We start from the raw sequence: 18,889 nt of genomic DNA on the forward strand, positions 1-18,889 counted from the left end.
TCTACGCGCCTCGAGCAAGGGGCTCACCCTGCTGGATCTTGGCCGCACCGTAATTCTCCAGTCAGATGGCCTGGATGGCAATGAAGCCAGAGGTATCCTCGGAGCTGAAACCCTCAAGGGTGTCTATGCTAGCCTGCTCCTCACTGTATAGGTTGAGCCATGCCGCACACAGCAGATCTCGGGCCTAAGGACCTCCACTGCTATTGCGAGCCTTGAAGACGGCCTGATAAAGCTTGTATTTAATTACATACTATTAAAAATTACACAATGATCGCCTGTATGGAAGCTATGGAATTTTTTTCACGACATGGATGTCATAAGCTACGGTTCACAATAAGATCTCTTACACTGCAGCAATAGCAACCCAGCTCAAGGACACAGCCCAAGCCGGAACAAAAACTTCCAACCCAGAGGGATCGTTCATCCCAAGCCCATTCATTTCAGAGCCACTCGTCCCAAAAGCAACCTCTGGCCCAGAGACTGTAATATTCAGGGCAATGCCAGCTGTCTTTGTCTCTTGCTTCACCTCTGCGATAATGTAATTCCTGATTACGCAGCTGATAAACCCAGGCGCGTACAGATGGTTCAAGCACTTTCTCATGCTATCATCCCACCATTTGAAGATACTTCTTGTAAGCTCCTAGCCGCAGCTCCCTAGTGATGTGCAATACTCGTTATACCACGGTAGGTTGCCGAGATCAATAGATGTTAAACGATCACCAGCTTCAACCACTTCGGGAGGGTTGAGTACTCAGGGACCACAGTGGTGACCCCAAGACTGTAGAGCCCGGCAGAGGAACCAAGACTTGCACAAGATACCCATCACGAAATCGTTCGCAAGCTAAATGAGAAAGAAACAAACACCCTACTACCTGAAAACATAACCAGGGCTCTCAAGAAGATGAAGACAAGAGCGGCATAGGAAGAATTCGGGGAAAATCTCGCCTCATTAAGGAGACATCTGGTGGTTGACACCGAGTGCTAAAGGGTATCCTTGTGTAGAACGCAATAATTTCCAGCCCTCATCCAACATACATGTCATGTCATCTACTCATCTACTCATCTACTCATATTACCTTTATCATGATACAAAAAGATCTACGATGTCGTTACAGCATACTTTGGCCGTGGCTTGTTGACAGCCGCCAACACCAGGAACACCATGCAAGGTACACTCCCACAAATGTCATCGCTGATGAACAATCAGCAAGAATTCGATTCAAAAGCAACATAATCGACGTCATTATCCACGTGGTGCTCGCCTTGATCAGGGCGCCCTGTTCTTTACAAGCAACAGATGTGGCCTCGTGATGCCCGGCTGTCGCATGTCAACACCACAACCAGGTGACCCACGTGTCGTGATACATCCCACCCAGGAACAAAGGTCACGTCAAAACTACAGGTACATCAGGCGAGAGTTAGTACTCACTCCTCGTTCTAAAAGCAGGGCACTTTCGCTTGAAAATGACCACAGGAGCCGCATTATCAAGGCTGAGTGGAAGAGAGTGACCTTGTCGCGATCAGCAGTAGAGGTGTTTAAGAAAGAGATTAAAAGTCATCAGGTACGGGTATTTACAGCTTGCGTCAGATATATACATGGCACCCTGCCTCCCCAAAGGCTAGTCCAGCCTTCGTCTACCCACAGGCCGTCTCTTTACGTGATCTAGCATGGGTTTCTGGATCTTGCTGAGCGCTTCCTCAGGACTCCGGCGGATGTCCTTCAGTGCAGAGCCTTCTCGGCGGTAGGGTGAGTACTTCGGTGAGGGTGAAGGCGAGCGACGGTGAGAGGGAATCCTCCACGGCGCAACGGACTTGTACTCAATGTAGCAGGACGCGATGGCCTCCTGTCGGGGGGTAGGAGTGTTGTCGGAATCTGGGGTATCGTTACAGAAATCGAAAGCGTCGCTAGCATCTTCAGGAAATTGAGCGGTAGGAAATTCGTCCTCCTCCAGATCCTCCTCGTCAAGGGTATCGTGAGATTGCTCTCCATCGTTTAGCATGTCCATCGGCGGCGGGCTCTCTGCGCAATCCGAGTCCGAGGTGACAGCTGTGTCACCATCGTCAGACTGCGAGGTCTCATCGTCGTCGTGAATGTGTGTCAGGGTCAGACCAGGGCCAAATGGCCCCGACTCTGACCCAAAAAACGACATGGAGCGTGAGGGGGGGTTGGAGGAGTATTCGTGCGACTCCGAGCAGCATGCCGGTGATGAGGCTGAAGACTCGGAGTGCTCTGCCTCAGAATGAGGAGGCGAAAGGGGGCCCTCAACAGTCATGGGCCGAATATTGGTGTGAATAGATAGAGGTTCCTTTGTCATGATGGACTCGCCATCAAAGAAACTGGGGAGAGCATCATCGACACTGCTGGCCGTGGTGCCCTCGGTTTTGATACTGTTGGTTTCGGAGAAAGAGGATGAGGATGCGATAGAAATAGTGTCATGATCTTGTTGATCGTGACGGTCGAGGTAATTGTCGGGGAGATAACTTGCAAAGTAGCGGACGATGGAGTCAAACGACTTGGTCCGGAAGAGCTGGAGTGCGTACTGCCAGTGCTCAGAGTCCATCAGCTTGGGGTTGGCGATGATCTCGACAGCAAGGGACTCGAGAGATTCATGTAGCTCACGAATCCGCTGGCGCTGCCGGTCGGCCATCAAGCGATGGAACTCGTCAGTGGTATCAGCATCGCGGGAGATTTCGTAGACGTCGTGGTGAAAAGCTTCGGGGTCTTGTAGGTTGAAGGTAAAGGTGTTGTACTGATCGTGGAGTTTGGTAAAGAGGTCATCCCTCTTCATGCCGAATTTCCAGGCCGGCCATGACCAGCCCGGATCGTCCATGTCGAGGTCACAGTCGATGGGATTTGGTAGAATATCGGGGGTGGAGGATCGGGGGGTTGAGTAGAGTGTCCAGAGAGAGGGCCCAGGGGGGTATCGCGTCAAAGCTCGTGTGAGCTTTTGGATCTATTTCATGGCCATGGCGAGTATCGTTCAGGGAGTGTCCAGCAGTCACAGAGGGCGCTGAAGCAAGCAGTGAGAGCGTTCGTTCGTGGGCTTTTGGGCGGAGTCTGGGAGTCGTGGACGGTTGGATCTTGGGAATATGGAGGCGGGCGTGGTGACGAAAACAGGATGCACCAGTCTTGGGGGTGCCGTCGATACCAACTTGTTTCCCCTTTGTGCGTGGCCCCCAACCATGCAGGCATGAATGCCTGAGGCCATAAACGTGGCTGCCAAATCTGGCTCTGATTGGACGCACGGGCCTATCATCGGGCACGCGAGCCTGCGCCTGCATAACTCCGCCACTCCGTGAGCCAATCATGGCCGAGGCGAAAAATAAGCTATCCAATCAGCCCTGATCGTAAGACCCGTATCAAAATGTGCAACCAATTGGAAACACGGTGGCGTACAATTTCGGGACCAGGGAAGCCGCGTGCTGACCTCCAGACCGTGCAGCCTACAGTGCCTAAAGGCGATCGGGACCCAACACGACTCCGTTGTCGGTGAGCTGTTCTCTCTGCCGACCCAAAGTCACGAGGCAAATTCCATTGCGTTCTGGAAGAGAATCTCACGGTGAGACCACGGCTGACCAAAAAGGGCAGTGTCTTTGTGTATGGAGGTCGTGACAACCTCACGTTCGTTGCTTTATTCCACACAATTCGCCGCTCTCTATCGTCCTTTGGCTATCTGGTCATGCTGAGATGGAGGCCCTCACCAGCAGCGTCAATTTCGTCATGGTCGAACCCGCCTGAGCACCGGTAAGCGGGACGTTTGTCAGGCCGCCGGTTATCTTTGTGCGGATGCCAGATCATTCCCGCCTTTCCCTTGACATGACGCAGTGAAAGGGCTCATCAGCCCCATTTGCATGCTATCGCTTGTGGCGCAGATATCCATGAGGTTCTTCAAGGTTCAAACCACCAAGTACATGGACCGCAGATTCAGACAGCCAGGATACCTCTCGCCAAACAACACAGCCACGAGAATGAGGCAAGGCCTTGCGATCAGCCCTACCAGCAGAGTTGACCAATACCAGCCGGAGCGCACCCTAAATCCCCATCCAGAACCCCAACTTGGACCGCTCCCAGGCACCCACTGGCCTCGCTTCGCGCCGTTCTCCCGCTGCCGTTTCGTCAACGCTGTCTTTGTCTTCGCTTCCTGCTCTTCTCTGCACCCGCATCTTATTATTAGACCCGATCCAACTCGGCTCGACAACCCCATGCGACAGGTGTCCCGATCTGTTGATGACTCTTCCTTCTTCTGGTCACTTTTCATCCTCTCCTCGTGAATACTGAGACGAGACCAGTCGCCATCAGCAGGCCTGTCCTGAAGCCGTCCTTTCAACCCCCCCAAGAGGAGACCCCAGCGTGTCGTGTCCTTCTGATGTGCCCAGTTGGTTCCCCATAACTCGCCCCGTAAAAGTCGAAGCCGTCCATCTCATCCCAGGTGTTTTCTGGTTCCTGCATTTAATCACCTTTTCCCTTTCCTTTGATGGGCTGCCGCATCGAGCTTTGGACGCTTCGCCCCGTTTTCCTTTCAGCTCCTGTCCTCTATTAAACCCCTTCATCTCCCCTCCAGCTACTTGGCTGGCCCACTGCCTCACCTCTCCTGAGCCTAGCCGTGCTACCTACTGCTCCGCCGCCTCGTGTGCCTTGCTAGCATCGCCTCGCTGAGGGACGACTTCGTATCGAATCCCCCATCTCAGCCCTTCTTACTCATCCCCAACTCACCACCACGGCCAACGACACTTTTCAGCCTGGATCACCACCGCATCAAATTACGCAGCGCCGCCGCGCGGCTAAACCGCTCGCTCACAGCAAGACATACATTCACACTCAATCGTAAACCTCCTTTTGGATCATCTTAGTTTGGTTGGCTGGTACCAAAGGTACTCACTCACTTTTCTCTCGTCCTGGGCGTCTCCCGTCGCCTCTCGTCATCCCACCGCCCTGCTTGCTTACCACCACCGCCGCATGGCGAACAGGCACCACCAACCTTATGGCCGAACCCAGGTTCGGGCTCTCTGAGGCCATCTCAGAGGAACGCACCGAGCCATTTTCACAGTCCGAGATTGACGCCCGGTTCAGGGGCATTCGCGTCGAGGCGCCGGTCCCCGCGACCGACGCTGTGGCCGTCCCGCTGGACGATCTCCAGGTTGAGGACCACCACCACAAGCAGGGCATCCGCATCCTCTTCCGCCCTCTGGCCAAGTTCCCCAATGCGCGGTCTGTGAGCCCTGGTAGTGACAGTTGCCAGTGGCTCGCTCTCCGCGCCGAGGTTGCCTCCTCGGAGCAGCCAGAGTATAAAGTCCTGGCAGTGACTCAGACATCCAAGGATATCAAGTTCTCCGTCCGTATCCCCGGCGAGACACAGGATGACTCTCCAAGACCCCCTCTGTGGTGCGAGCTGTATTACGATCCCGCCAGTGACAAGGTCATCTTCCTGAACAAGTCGGACGTGCCAATTTCTCTCTCCAGCGTGTCTCCGACGCCACTTTCGAGTCCTCCCCTCAGTGCCGCTCACATCATCAATCCGGGGTTGGCCAAGGCTCTGAAGCCTGGAACCTGGCGCATCACTGTCCGAGACATTGACGTTCTCGACTTTCGAGTGCTGGAGAAGCGCCCAGTGACGCTCTACCAACCTCAGCCGCCAAAGGCCCCCGAGGACGTGTCGTCGACGACCAGCTCTGCCCATATCAACTCGAGTGGCAAGCGAGCCTTGACTCCCGAGTATGACGAGAAGAGGGTGAAACGCCGCGTCTCTGATCCGGAGACACCCGGTGACGACGGCGCCATCATGTTCCTCAGACCTGCCGGGGATCATCTCGTCTTTCCCCTTCCCAACGGCCGTGAGAGCAAGGAGCTCTCGACTGTGAATGGCCACGCTTTGCTAGACGCCGAAAAGGGCGACACGATCGCAGTCCCGGGTGTTTGCGAACTGGACGAGTACCAGCTCACCAAGCGGGAGCCCATCGCATCGACGTCTCTGTCGGCTGTCTACACTGCGACTCACTCCCACGTGCCTGATAACATTGTCACAGTCAAGGTGCTCAAGACGCGTGTCGCAAACCCCAACGACAAGCCATTAGTTCACGAGCGGAACGTCATCCGCCAGGCCGACATGTGGCTCCGTGAGTGCAAGAGTCAGGAGGACTTGCAGCACGAGTCCATTGTACGTTACTACGGCGGAGATGCGCGTTTCTTGTCCCTCTACATGGAGCATGTGGACGCCAAGGATCTCACGGCGGCGCCACGGTGGAGGAACAAGGCCAACGACGAGTTCTTGGGTGACAGGAATGACGCCGTCAGGATCCTAGGGGATATCGCCAGCGCCCTCAGCTACATCCACGGTCGCAAGCTGGTGCACAACGACATCAAGCCTGCCAACATCCTCTATTCGCCAGAGCGAGGCGCTGTCCTCTGCGACTTTGGCCTGTCGACCCTGGCCGCTAATTCACCGACGACGGGCGGAACACCGTACTACGTCCCTCCGGAGTTCATCGGGCGCAAGCAACGCGGAACGGCCTCTGATGTCTGGGCCCTGGGTGTCACCATGCTCTACGTGTTGCGCAAGATCGCATTCCCCGACTCTCGCGCTCGTCGACAGCACCCGCGACCTCTGTACTGGCAGATCGCCGGCGTCAACAACCCTGCCGTGCCGCACAAGAACTACGGCAATGGCCAGCCCGCCATGTCCCAGATGCGGGATTGGCTTACCGAGATTTTCGAGGCCAGGGAGAACCTCAACTCCAAGGATCGCCTTGAGCGCCTAGTCATGGAGATGCTCTATCCAAACCCCAACCAGCGTATCACCATGGCAAAGGTGTTGCAAGAGCTGGCAACCGAACAGGTTGTCGCCCCTGTCAAGTGAAGTGAAGGGATGAGTCGGATAATTGTTTGAACGATGAATTGTATGCACTTTGCATGTTTTGGATGACCGCTTCTTTTCTTATTATTAAAGTCGGAGTACATTACTTTTCTCATGGGCCGGCCAGTCTGGTGGGCGGTATTAGCGAGGTCGGAAGGGTAAGTCGTCGTCCTCTCCATGACAGGGGACAACTGCTAATGAAAGACAGTCGGAAGAAGATACCCAGTCAATGATTACAGGAACTGCACATATAGGCAGTTTATCATATACGCACAGCGGAGCACTTGTTAAACATGTATTATATAGAACCATAGAAGGTTTCTTTCAACGCATGATGGTTTATTATGCCTTCATTATATCATCACATCATCTTTTGCACCCTCAGTCCCAATTATAGGCCAATTCCCATCACAAAAGCAGCAGCAAGACCCGCAACAGAGGTCAAGGCCACCATGTTGGCGCCCAGGATACCGGCGGCGTTGTCGTTGCCGCTCTCCTTGGAATCAGAGTTGGAAGAGTTTCCCTGGTTGCTTTGCTCCTCCTCGTCGCCAGTCTGCTCCTTGACAGCAAAGTACTCGCTCTCAGAGGTGCAGTTGCTGGGACCCTTGGCATCCTTCTTGAAGCGAATGTCGGCACAGTTGTACAGGGCGCTGCCTGAGTCGCCGACGGTGACGACCTGGATGCTGGCGAAGTCGCCGTCAGACACCTTGACATCCGAGGGCAGCTTAAGCTCCTCGATGCAGAGCTGGCCGGGACTGGTGACGTTGAGGAACTGGGGAGTCAGGGAGACGTTGAAGTTGGTCGAGTTCTCGCCGAGGCCGAGGTTGACAAAGACATAGCTCCAGGGGTGGTGTAGCTCGAGCTTCAGGGCGCCGCCCTCGAGTGGCCAATCGGTGACGTTCTTCTCATTGTAGTCGACACCGGCGCCTTGGGCGTGTCAGTAGCGATCCTTGTTGCTGGAGCAGGGCAGAGGCCAAGACTTACAAGGGTAGGTCCACTGGCTGTAACGCTCTTCGTTCTCTTCGGAGAGAGTATCAGCTCGCCAGGCGGGGAAGACGAGACCGAAGTGAGCAGAGACGGCCTGGACGGTAGCCAGGGCGAGGAGGGACTTGAAAGCCATCATCTTGGAGATGTTGATTCGCAATTGGTCTCGAACAAAGGTAAAAATGGCAAAGTCGACCAGAGGGTCCTGCAAGATGTGGAGAGAAGATGAGGATGCAGCAGTAGATCTTGTTCCAGAGCAGGTGCGTCAGTCGGCTTTATAGATGAGATAAACAGCCACCCATTGACCATTGCAGAACGCAACCGAGCTTTCGAGAGCTGAGCTCCTCCCTGGTCAATTGACTCGCCGATAGCTTCTGAGAACCAGGCTGTTAACGACCTAGCGTGAGTCAATTTAGCAAGGCCAAAGGAGCTCTGGCATCACTACTTTCTGCCGTGTCACTGCGGGCCAGATGGCATAGGCGGTCCGGTGCCTCGTCCGGAGGTTCGGGGGCGGGTGTGAATTTTGGCTAACGGGTGGCCGGCCTAGCTTGAGGTGCATATGTCGAGGCGGGGACAAGTTCAGCTTTCTGCATCTTAAAGCGCGTATCCCCACATTCTAGAAGCCTTTTATTGTCGCTTCATATCAATTCCTTCATCTTTCTTCTTGCTTTTATCTTGTATCGTTCTGCCGTCCAACGTTTTTGGAGTTCTCACCCACTCTACCAAACATCACAGACAGGTGCCAATGCGGGGGTGGGTCCGAGCCCGGTGCAAGCCCGAGCGAGTTTGAGATGATATAAACTTGCTCAAATGGCCGCACTGATCCCTGTTTGGAGACTTGACCGTTCCTTCTAGTATTTTGTGCCGAGATGGATCTTATCTATTTCTTGGCACTTAGCTTACTTGAGGTGGTAGTCCAAATGGCGACAGATGAGAATCTTGTTGCGAGTTTGGATAATCCAGGGTAGGGGTGGCATTGTGGCATCTCCTTCTTCACTCGTTCATTGACATCCGATACCTAGTTCTTCAGTTGAGATGAATTGAGTAACTCTTCTTCTCTATAAGCTGCGCTGGCTATTAACCTATGGTTTGGATCAACCGATTGCTTTGTGGTGAATGTTCATTCGTAAATATCCCGGGATCCAATGTCAAACCTGAACATGGATCGGACATGGATATTAACCAAACCCTCAACTCAAGGGCGCTTAAGATGAAAGAGTCTATCTATACTTTGACCAAAGTTGAGGGGGGAATGGTCAAAAGAGTACTATCATCCATTGAGAGAAAGACATGCTAAGAAAGAAATGCCCAATCATCCATGGAGATTGGTGCTGCTTCCATGATCATTTCAAGCCTCTTAATTGATTAGTAAACCCACAGATTGCCTCTTAGAACTTGCGAAAACAATGCATGTCCGGACTTATTGCTACATCTGGCTCGGCCTCGGTCTCCATCGAGACCCTTCTCATTCCTCTTTTCCAGGGTCCTCGTGCTGCAACGAACTCAAGCGATGTCGCCCTTGCTCAGCGCCGCCACCTCGGCACCCATTGATACCTCGCTTCCATTTTCACCGAACTAGGCTTGGAGGAACGTCAGAAACACACTTATTTTCAAGCTTAACTGCAAGCTGACTAAGAAATCGACTGCTGCTCAAAAAATGGCCCTTCGGGACTGGAGTCAAGTGATGGGGGAGCTTCAGTACCACTAATGGGATGCCAAACGTGATTGATTGTACAAATACTAATTCAGGTTGTAGCAACATTGGTATCATTCCCCATAGGAAATAAACACCGCCATACATGGATTTCCGACAGAGGTCTGGTCGGTGTAAGTGAGCTGAGTGGTCACGTGCATCGCTCCGAAGTCGCGGTTGCCTGATAAGGATTTTCTTGCAACGCCCCACTATTTTTTTCACCGATAAGCTCCTTCCTTCCAGGATCCATGTTGATGCCTTCATCCGCCTCTCCAACCTGACTTGTTCCTCTCATTATAGCATTTCAAACATCAACAACCATGGACCCGGGCCGCAGAGCAATGATCTCGGGACGAAAGTCCCCTACTCGACGAGATGTTACCTCGCCCAGACATGATCCGAGCAATCGCATCACCAAATCCACGAAACCAGTCACTTCCAAGATCAATCCCAGGTACTTGACCCAAGACGAGCAGTCGCGACAGTTCGTGGCCGACGAGGACAAGTTTGTGTTGAAGCAGTCAAAGAAGAAGGCCGATATTCGAGTTCGAGAGGGCCGTGCAAAGCCCATTGATTACCTGGCGTTCAACCTGAGATACATCGATTCCGACCGCGACGTGTTCGATGACGACGATGCCGATATCGATATTGATGTTCCTGCACCTGCAGATGTCATCACGTCACTTGATGCAGAGCAGATTGCCGAGCTGGACTCCGACATTGCATCTTACCACGTGCTCGAAACCAATGCAACGAACCGCGAATACTGGAAGTCGCTGCAGACGCTCTGTGCGGACCGCAAGGCCAAGCTGAACCCGCACGGCCATGATCAGAGAGTTGTCAGCAGTGTCTCGGACGACATTGACAAGATTCTCGCCCCGAAGACGCACGACCAGCTGGAGGCTCTCGAGAAGCAGATCAAGGCAAAGCTACAGTCCAATGAGGACATCGACACGGATTACTGGGAACAGTTGTTGCGAAGCCTCCGGGTTTGGAAAGCCCGTGCCAAATTGGACCAGGTATACGAGACAATCAAGAAGAACCGCCTTGACCAGTTGAAGGACCACGATCCAGCCAAGGCGAATGCAGTTGGCCAGTCGACGTCAGCCACCAATGTCTCGCAACGACCTGCACCCTCAATTTCTAAGGACGAGACGTCAAAGCCAACAGGTGTTTCATCCTCCAGCCACGCGGACAGATCCGTTCCGCCAGGCACCGAACGCTTCTCGCAGGCTGATAACGAGGACTTTTCTCAGGCCACCAAAGCCTTGTATGATCGCGAGGTTGCTCGAGGTGTGGATGAGAACGAGGAGATTTTTACCAGCGAGGAAGCTGTCACCACCACCAAGCCGCAGTGGGCGGACAAGTACAGGCCCCGAAAGCCTCGTTACTTCAACCGGGTGCAAATGGGATACGATTGGAATAAGTATAACCAAACACACTATGACCACGATAACCCACCACCCAAGGTAGTCCAGGGCTACAAGTTCAACATTTTTTACCCGGAGCTCATCGACAAGACAAAGGCACCGACGTTCAAGATTATTCGGGAACACGGTCGAAGACGAGGAGAGTCGTTTGCTGCTGCCGGGGAGGAGGACACGTGCCTCATCCGGTTCATTGCAGGCCCTCCATACGAGGACATCGCGTTTCGCATTGTCGACCGAGAGTGGGATTATAGCGCCAAAAGGGATCGAGGCTTCAAGAGCTCCTTTGATAAGGTATGTCCACTTGACTCCTGCACCACTCTTCACGTGGCAACCCAAAGCTTCTGCATCTCCGCACTTGGCTGTCTCCATACTGTGGCAGGGCCTGTTGGATTGCTTTATGCAACCTTGATCCAGCCCGCCACGTTGATGGCAACGTTCAGGCGCATGCGTCTGAGCTCATCCCCATTACGTGCCAGGAACCCACAGTAGCTAATTTTGTACGCATCACAGGGCATCTTGCAGCTGCACTTCCAGTTCAAGAAGGTATGATTCTGAAAACGCCGGTCTTGACCAAACAGATGGATGAAACTAACGTGTCATTTTTAGATCTACTACAGGAAGTAAACCTGTGGATCTGGCCTTCTGGGGCCGCTGCCGCCTGGCCACCAGCTCACTCGGCTTCTCGCTTAGTTGAAGTAACCTTGGATCATTGACGAGCGAAGGGTGGAGGATATTCGACCGTAACCATCCCATGAACTTGGGGCTCTTGCATTCCGGGAAAGACAGAAATAGTGGTTTTTGAAACGGGAGGGCGATCCCATCGGCTCCGCCACGGCAACATTGTGGTTGTTCATAGCTCTCCCCATATGTTTCCCTTTCGGCTAATCATGTCTGTTGATTCGCTCTTGTATCACCTTGCTGAGGTCCTCTACCTCAGTGGTATCGAAACAGGTATGAAATCACACCTGCCGGTCCTGCATTATGATGGCATCGTCGCCCGCGGAGAAGGTCCAAGCACACATCGGGAGTGGATGGGGCTCTTCGCAAGCACCTTGGACTGGCCCAGGGGAGTCAAACTTGGGCGGCCAAGCGTCCTGCAGGTGAAAGTTTCTGGGAGGACCTCGTTCGTATGCGATGACGGGCCGGACATGGGACGGGCAGTGCAGAACCGCGCGCCCGTCTTTGCGTTTATTTGTTAAGGGGGAGGATCCTACGCGAGGCATCAGCAATCAAAAAGAGGATTGACGCATCAGCAGCAACAACAGCAGCAGGCGCTCGAAGCAAGATGCCTCAAGCCTCAGTTCTCAGTCGGGCACCTGACAGTGAAGTTTCGACATATTGTTCCATGCCTTGGCCTTGAGCATTGGGCCGCCATGCAGTGGTGATTTTATGCTTCAACAAGCTTCTGGCAAATGCTCCGGAGGTTCCATATTGACTCACAGCAGGAGAAGCAGTAGCAGCGGGAAGACGGGAGGTCAAACAGGACGGCGACCAGCTGATGAGTTGATTGGCGTGCAGATTGGCATCCCGATTGGTATCGTGGGGATGCAAGGTGCCGTTCGAGACGTCTGGGTCCCGCGATAGCCCCGTTGGCGAGAGCACAAACCGGCTGAGCTACCGTCAAGTGACTTGAGGCCGGTTTGGCAACACGTACCATGGGCCGGTGTGATGTATCTCGGCCGCGATACCACACATCCATGCCAGATGAGCCCGAGACGCTCCGGCAGAGGGGAGAGGGAAGATTTGGCGACGGGTCAGGGGGGAATGCGACACAAGGCCTGGCGGACCGGTCCAACCAGTGTCGGCACATTTCTTCTTGGAGTCTTCTGCTGCAAGGTTGTGCTTCCACTCGTGAGCAACGAACGGATGAGCGAACGTACGTACGAACGAAAGAACGAACGGACCCAAGGTGCCATGCTTGGGGCCTCTTCCCCATCCTGAGGCGTAACCCCCATCAGTAGTAACCCTGGCCTTGTTACTCCACAAGTACTGGAAGTATCTGGCGGCAGTTTGAGACCGGGGTACGGGGGTGCCTGTACATGATGGCGTGCGAGGCCGGAACAGTGCCTATCGAGCCCATCACGATGCTCTTGAAGCGCGGCGAAGCCAACATAGATGTCTGAGAGCCCGTTTGCGCGCCCTGGGGGGCCATCAGACTTGTACCTGATGGCTGATGGCCGAAGGCCGCACCATAGCACACAAGCACAGGCGCACACACACAAAGCATGCTAGGATGCTTGCCGTTGTCGTTGGCACCCGGAGGGGTGCCTGTGGAGGACGACCCTGGCCGTTTTCCTGGATGCCACGGGCCATTGGCCTTAGCTTGATGGCTCCCTGAGGCTTGGCTTGGCCGTTTACTTGACTTGGCTCACACCCCCGGCGGCGCTCTACTTGGATCTTGGGGTCTTTCCATAGCTGCAGCTTCGATCATTGTCAAGGAGTGATCTAGAGCTAAGATTTCTGGATCTGTCAACGGGCAGCTGTCTATCAACGGATCGCCGTCCAGGCCCTTCTCCAACAGCCAGCCTTGTTGCTGCTGGTCTTGCTACCCCAAACCAACCGGGAAGAGGCACAAGCGTCCTTCTTTGCTTCCATCGCTATCAAATATCGCTGCTTCCTCTCATATCCTCTTCCTTCTCCTCCACCCGACCTTGTCCCATTGTGTCTATTGTAACGCTGCCATCTCCCGTCGCCTTCTTTCGTTGTTGATCTTATACTTCTCCCAACTCTCTTCCCTCGTTCTCATCTTCTTTGCTCCGCACAAGAGTCTTGATATCTCCTCGTCCCGAGAACACCATTGACAAATCACCACGAGAACCGCTTGTGTTTCCTCCCCTTGGCTTCTTTCCAGACCGCCATGGATCCACCGTTCCCTCACGGCGGGCAAGCCTCCAGCTACACGAATCCCCTTCTTGCCGGTCACGGGCAACAATCATCCTGCGTGTCAGAGCTTACCGATATGGGGTCATACTATGCCCTCTCGGGTCCTGAGGATCAGTCACCACATCTCTCAGAGGCTGGTTCTCTGCCCACATCATCGGCCTTGTCACAACAACCGCAGCAACAGCAACAACACCAGCAACGCTCTTATGCGACTCATACTCCGACTCCCTTCACCTCCACACAATCAGGTCTTCACTACCCGCCTCGAAGCCATCACCAAGCCTGGCCCTCGCCTCCCCCAGGCCCCGATGACTTGGATAACTACTCCTACCACAGTTCGCCAACCTGCGGGAGCGCCCCAACCACTTCCTACAACCCTTCACCAGTCTCACCGAGGACGTGGTCCTCCCCAGACTACCCTCTGCAACAAGCTTCGGAAACACTCCACCAGAACCAGCAAGAGTCTTTCAAGAACCTTCGGATCTGTACCCCAACTTCGACAGAAGGCTTTCCCGTTCAGGGCCCTCAGGTGCTGACGCCTTTCACGGCGAGCATGAGCCAGGGCCTTGAGGGTGAAGTGGACGGTCTTCCAAGAAGCCAGTCGCCCGCAACGATTCCGACATCGTCAGCCGGAGTGCTCTCAGGCATCAACTCCCCTCGCGAAGGGTTGTTGGACGCTCCTATCTACATGACGGCCAAGAAGGAAGAGTCGCCGGCGGGCGAACCAGAGAACCGTGCAAGCCCAGAGAAGCAGCCGGAGACTAGGGAATCGCAAGGCTCGTCGGCTGTTGGCGCTAAGCCCGAGGAACCCTACGCCCAGCTCATCTACCGGGCCCTGATGGGCGCACCGGGGCACGCCATGACTCTGCAAGAGATCTATCAATGGTTCCGCGACAACACGGACAAGGAGTCAAAGAACGAAAACACGGGCAAGAAGAGCGGTAAGAATGCTGAAGGGTGGCAGAACAGCATCCGCCACAACCTGAGCATGAACAAGGTACGTGAGAAGTGAGTTTAGTTGGCTTGGGGGAGCGATTGGCGTTCTCCAGATTTTCTTTCCTGTTTCAGAAAGGCTGTTTGGATTAAACACCACCCACCCACCCCCTGCTCTGCCCTGCCCAGCCCTGCTCAGCTGCAGCTACCGGGGTATATCGTGCTGCACACGGGCCAACGCAGCTGGGGATGATGGATGGATATGGATGAGATCGAGGAGGTAACGGGGGAGGCGTTTGAATGTGTCCAAGGCTGAGCTGAGCTGACAGTTGTATCTTGACAGGCTTTCACCAAAGATCCGCCTAAGAAGGAGCCGGGCTCCGGGCCTAGCATGACAGAATCGGCGGCAGGCGGAGACCCCAAGAGATCGACAGAGTGGAGGCTGGTAGACTGGGCCATCCGCGACGGGGTGCAGAGCACAACGAGATACCGCCCTGGCAACTCGGCACGCCGAGCAATGGGGTCCAAGGTGCAGCATCATCCCTACAACCACCATGGCCACAGTCACGGATTCCAACAGCACGGTAACCCAATTTCCACAAAAGCCATGTCTGGAAGGAGAGGAGGTTGCGCAACGAGCAAGTCGAAATTGCGTGGCCGCCATTACACGCACGAGACGGCCACCATGCCACCAACATCGCATGCCCACCGTATCATGCCGCATCCGCATCCTCATGTACATCCCCATGCGAATCCCCATGCCCATACCATGCGCCGCTCCACTTTCCCGGCCATGTACCACCAGCCAGCCTATGTCTACGACGACCTGATGGTGCCGCGAGTCCAGAGATCGCAGCAGCAGATGCCAATCAAGCAGGAGCAGAACTACAGCCCTATGACACCGACCCCCGAGGCGACTGCACCCAACCCATTCGGCCTGATGGTCCCGGAGCCGAGCCTGATGCCCTCGCAGGCTATCGCTCCCTCCAGCGTCAGCAACAACCACCATGGCACCGCTGGCTACTCTCTGTCCGGGGCCGGGGCCGGCCAAGGCAGCTTGTACGTCGGACCTTCGTCAACGGGCGGGTTCCCTCTAGGCATGGGCGACGTCACAGGTGTCTATCAGCCCACAGGCGGCCACCACCACGATGTTGGCGGCGGCGGCGGATTCAACGAGCGCCTCTTGGAGATGGGCCACAACCTAGTTTACCACTGGCACAACAACGGAATCTGAGATGTGCCGCCTTGCGGAGCTTGGGCCGGCAGCCACAAGGTCACATCGGACACGCCGCTGGCGGCCGATCCGGAGGAGACGACGGACTTGGAGGAGAGAACGTGCCACCTCTTTCTCTGTGTCTGTTGTCTCTGGTGGCTTTCTCTCAGAATTGACGATATCAAAAGCAAAAAAAGAAGGAAAAAATCACCAAACCGCAGAGCGGAAAAAAAAAAAAAGTGAGGAGGGCGCGAGAGGCGACTGCGGGAAGAGAGGACAAAGCCTTCTTTGGAAAAGCAAGTTGGCCTATTACTGTGGTACAAGACTGTCCCACAGAGTTGGGTGCAGTAGTGAAGGATCACGACCAGACGAAACGACGACGAACATTCATCACCACCAACAATCTCTTGGCCGCAGACCCTGGAGGTCATGACGGACCACAAGCGAGTCCAGAAGGGGACACCACCGTGTGCGGACAGCCTCAGCATCAGCCCAGCCCAGCTCAGGGTCATGGGTTGAACCCTGCCAGACCAGACGGTGCTAATTCACTACTACTACGCTTCTCGTCGCAGTAGGCTGGCTGAAGAAGCGAAGCATGGCATGCCTGGGCTCTCTCGGTGGGGCTGCAGCGAGAGGGCACGACTCAGAGTGGCCTGTGGCGTCGATTCTTGTTGGCTCTATCGACGACCAAATATCAGATTCCCAGATTCCCGGGTCGCGGAGCAATGTCACGGCGTCTTGCTCTTGAGCGACGATTTGCTGCCTCCTCTTGGGTCTGCGACGGCGCAGAAAAAGGGGGGCAATAGCATGGGGGAAGATCATCTGGATGTCTTGCCAGCCAGACATCGGCTGTCTGTCTGTCTGTCAACCACGACCTCTCTCCTTTTTTTAATCTTTTTTTTGTTGTTGGTTCAAGGCCATACAAGTGGCGTTCACCGGGAAAAGAGGTTAGCCAGAGACGGCTTGGGACAGGACATCATCTTTTTTCTTTCTTTCCGGATTTGGGAGGCCTGGATATCCATCTACAGTATCTGTCTAGACGATGCGCTCCATCTCTTTTTTCTTCGCTCCCCGGGGACGACAAGAGCCATCATTCTGTCTGTTTATCGGTTTGGGCGACATCCATCGACATTGGGGGACGTCTCCCTCAAAGCGTGTGTTTTGAGTCTGTTTTGTTCTTCGACTTCTTTTCTTTTCTCTTCTCTATTTTCTTCTATTCCCTTTTAACTTTGCCCTTTTGGTGTGTATGTGTGTTAGTTCTTTTTTATTTTATTGTCTGTCTTTTTATCCCCCTACACGTAGCAAGACCTCTATGAAAACACCTTGTCCACATCACTGCATATGGTATCGACAGAACCGATTTACCTCGCTTTTCCTGCCATATTCCATCTTCTTCTTCTACTTTGCAGCATCAAATACTGGGTACTTGTCTACATGTCGTCGTCGTCATTTCTATTATCCCTACTGTAGCGACTTGCGCTCAGTGCACGCGCAAAGAGCTTGGCAGAAAGGGTTGGTCTATAATGGAGGAGAGAGCAAAAAGAGAGAGACAGAAGCGAGAGAGCACTGGCACCTCGTACATAGCATCGGTAGGCCTTCTTACGAGAGAAGAATTAAAACAAAACCCACCTGACGCCTCCCAAAATTAGTGCTCGACGATCATCTTGACCGTGCAATTGTCGAGGCTACTATCTTTCTATTGTCGCTGACACTAGCCTCGAAGCTTTGACAACTGCCCATCGAGATGGATTCGTCCAGACTCTATTGCCAATCGAGCCTTGCTTTTTTCCCTTCTCTTGTGTGCTCTGACTTCGTAAATACGAGAGAGCTCAGGACAGGCCAAGACAGGGTTCATGAGGCCATTGTTCGGTTACTCTCTAGCATAATTGGGTTCCTTTCCCTCGGGTCAGAGCCTGGAACCAACAGGAAGTCATCCGGTGACCATCCCTCTCTCTTATCCTCTGCTTTGCCTCTTAACTTCCTGTGTAATCGCTCCTTCTGACGCCCGCCTCGTGCCTGGTACGCCTCATCGCGCTATCCTCGTTGAGGGAGGAGATAGATCAAGGAGGGGAAAAAGAGAAGCTGCTCGTGTCGCCCTACACGCACGCAGAGAGACCCAGGTCGAGATCGGCGCATGGAGCAAAAAATGTCCCGGAGGCTTATTTCCAAAAAGGGCAAAGCTGAGAGAGATAGACTCGGAGGGTTTCTCCTTAGATCCTGTTAGCCTCTCTCCACTCTCCACGGCGAAAGACTTCATAGTCGGGCAATTAGCTATTAGACTCGACAGGGAAGCTTATCAAGATGAGACGGGAGATGCCCATGGTTCCCGAGCATCTCAGCCTCGGCCTGGCGCCGGACGGGCCGTGGACAAGACTTTCCAAGCATGACTCCTCATCCCTTTGAGCGCGGCCCGTTGTTTGGGCTTCCCATGTCCAGGCACACACACCGAGAGATGAGATGACACTGTAGAAGAGGATGCAGGCAGATCTGCACACTGCAGACGGCGGCCGTCGTCGACCCTCAAACGCCCTACGTTGTGAATGTGTGTATTATTAGAACCCGTCGTTGGCCTCACGGCATTGCAGCCACACGTACGTCCATCCAAGAGATAGGTAGGTGTGCTCTCGCAACGTGGGCTGGCTGAAATGCCGCTGGGCGTTTGCTGAGACAAGAAAGGTTCCGTGGGCTTCCTCGTCAAGCTTCTGTCCCACATGGCTCCGGCTTCTTCAACTTTCTTTTTCTTCAGCCTCGTTGCATTCCGTCATGCCCAGAATTCTCGCCGTCTTCTCTCTCGTTCGGCTGTCGCAAACGGACGAGCAATACAGGTCACACACCCATCCCCAGACCATTCACCATTCCCTATGGCTATGGGTGGTGTGGAGCCTATTCATTGACTGCATCC

The 18,889-nt window shown here is 54.1% G+C and overlaps 6 protein-coding genes across 6 annotated transcripts; 3 read left to right on the top strand and 3 right to left on the bottom strand.

The window, feature by feature from the left end:
- Positions 1-1,619: 1,619 nt before the first annotated feature.
- Positions 1,620-2,831, bottom strand: MRS44_001648 (uncharacterized protein; the record flags this gene model as incomplete). The annotated part of the gene is made up of 1 exon (XM_046274843.2): positions 1,620-2,831. One exon carries the CDS (start codon positions 2,829-2,831, stop codon positions 1,620-1,622), a length of 1,212 nt encoding a protein of 403 aa, XP_046138080.1.
- A 2,151-nt stretch (positions 2,832-4,982) lies between these two features.
- On the top strand, positions 4,983-6,854 carry MRS44_001649 (uncharacterized protein; the record flags this gene model as incomplete). The annotated part of the gene is made up of 1 exon (XM_046267281.2): positions 4,983-6,854. The coding sequence occupies one exon, from the start codon at positions 4,983-4,985 to the stop codon at positions 6,852-6,854; it is 1,872 nt and encodes a 623-aa protein (XP_046138079.1).
- A 388-nt stretch (positions 6,855-7,242) lies between these two features.
- MRS44_001650 (uncharacterized protein) lies at positions 7,243-7,974 on the bottom strand (the record flags this gene model as incomplete). Its single annotated transcript, XM_046274842.2, has 2 exons — positions 7,243-7,778; positions 7,836-7,974. 2 exons carry the CDS (start codon positions 7,972-7,974, stop codon positions 7,243-7,245), a joined length of 675 nt encoding a protein of 224 aa, XP_046138078.1.
- A 1,874-nt stretch (positions 7,975-9,848) lies between these two features.
- Positions 9,849-11,582, top strand: MRS44_001651 (uncharacterized protein; the record flags this gene model as incomplete). Its single annotated transcript, XM_046280622.1, has 3 exons — positions 9,849-11,249; positions 11,469-11,501; positions 11,565-11,582. 3 exons carry the CDS (start codon positions 9,849-9,851, stop codon positions 11,580-11,582), a joined length of 1,452 nt encoding a protein of 483 aa, XP_046138077.1.
- Positions 11,583-12,248: 666 nt separating this feature from the next.
- On the bottom strand, positions 12,249-13,389 carry MRS44_001652 (uncharacterized protein; the record flags this gene model as incomplete). The annotated part of the gene is made up of 3 exons (XM_065623776.1): positions 12,249-12,567; positions 12,613-12,991; positions 13,350-13,389. 3 exons carry the CDS (start codon positions 13,387-13,389, stop codon positions 12,249-12,251), a joined length of 738 nt encoding a protein of 245 aa, XP_065480197.1.
- Positions 13,390-13,815: 426 nt separating this feature from the next.
- MRS44_001653 (uncharacterized protein) lies at positions 13,816-16,008 on the top strand (the record flags this gene model as incomplete). The annotated part of the gene is made up of 2 exons (XM_046267279.2): positions 13,816-14,838; positions 15,118-16,008. 2 exons carry the CDS (start codon positions 13,816-13,818, stop codon positions 16,006-16,008), a joined length of 1,914 nt encoding a protein of 637 aa, XP_046138075.1.
- Between the last annotated feature and the right edge of the window lie 2,881 nt (positions 16,009-18,889).

Source organism: Fusarium solani (genome assembly GCF_023522795.1).
Source record: "Fusarium solani strain SB1 chromosome Unknown bctg00000000, whole genome shotgun sequence".
NCBI classification, from domain to species: Eukaryota; Fungi; Ascomycota; class Sordariomycetes; order Hypocreales; family Nectriaceae; genus Fusarium; species Fusarium solani.